Source organism: Eutrema salsugineum, unplaced genomic scaffold, assembly GCF_000478725.1.
Source record: "Eutrema salsugineum unplaced genomic scaffold, Eutsalg1_0 scaffold_12, whole genome shotgun sequence".
Lineage (NCBI taxonomy): Eukaryota > Viridiplantae > Streptophyta > Magnoliopsida > Brassicales > Brassicaceae > Eutrema > Eutrema salsugineum.
The window spans coordinates 1,417,944-1,418,975 of record NW_006256895.1 but is presented as its reverse complement, the minus strand read 5'-3'; the positions used below and the strand labels follow the sequence as shown (position 1 = coordinate 1,418,975).

Below are 1,032 nucleotides of genomic sequence, written 5' to 3'. Positions count from 1 at the left end.
CTTTTTTCCAAAACTCTAGAATTCCAAGGCATCGAATAGCTTTAGGACGGCGGAATCCAGACATTCCTTGAGCTAATGCCAGCATCAAATTCCTGTTCGTCTTCCTTCCACCCGGCTAATCTCATTGCAAGCGTTGGTTTGGCTTTAATGAGAGATACAACGACGCGACGGAGATGAAACCGACTCCGCGCGTTTTGGAGGTAGCGGAGACGGAGGACGGCGCGACGGAGGGAGAGGTCGTTTTTGGGAGTGTCGAAGAAAAGGTTGCGCTGGTGGAGGGTTTTGAGGTGAAACGGAGTGAGGGAGAGTGGTGAGACGGAGATGAGCAGCTGCGGTGAGGAGACGGAGCTTGACTTCGACTTCCATGGAGGGTTGGTTTCAAGAGGAAGGGAGGCCGATTCGGTCGGATTTGGAAGATGGGTTTTTGTGTTTAGGGTCGATGAGGTGGAGGAGGGAAGAGGAAGATGGAGCGGTGGTGGTGGTGGTGGTGGTGGGTGGTTCAGATTTGCGGGATTGTTCAAGCTCTTCTCGGTCTTCAATTTTAAGTTGGATTTTTGTGGGTTTTCTTCTCAACATTTCGGATTTGTGACGGAAGAAGGTAAAGTTCTTTGCTTTGCATTCTGTCAAATAGAGTTCTTCTGACGCATTAGACAGGCCTGATATGTCTCGGCCCGGTTAAAACCGAAGACAGTTTTTAGCCAGGCCCGTTTCAGGCTTTGCCACAACAAAATGTGTTGGTTTTACCGAGTTTATCATTGTTGATGAAGTTGGAAATAAAATAACTATCAAAATAGGATTTGTTAAAAATTTTGATTTATTTTTAATAACAAAAGATTCAAAGGATGTCTGAGCAATAAATAGAAAATAGATCGCTCGGGGCGAGTTAGATGGATCAAACAGAACATGAACTCTTTTTTGGTGGTGTGGTTAATTGTTTAATGTTTTTTTTTTTTAAAAGATACACTAGATATTGTGGATCCGTGTTTGAGAAATCGTCCGTCTAGACGGTAAGCGGCGACCTTTCATCGTGAT

The 1,032-nt window shown here is 44.9% G+C and overlaps 1 protein-coding gene across 1 annotated transcript; it reads right to left on the bottom strand.

Moving 5' to 3' along the window:
- Positions 1-41: 41 nt before the first annotated feature.
- On the bottom strand, positions 42-594 carry LOC18025621 (triphosphate tunel metalloenzyme 3). Its single transcript, XM_006408598.2, is given in 2 exon segments — positions 42-302; positions 304-594. Coding segments are annotated over 2 exon segments (324 nt in total). The 5' UTR covers positions 367-594.
- Between the last annotated feature and the right edge of the window lie 438 nt (positions 595-1,032).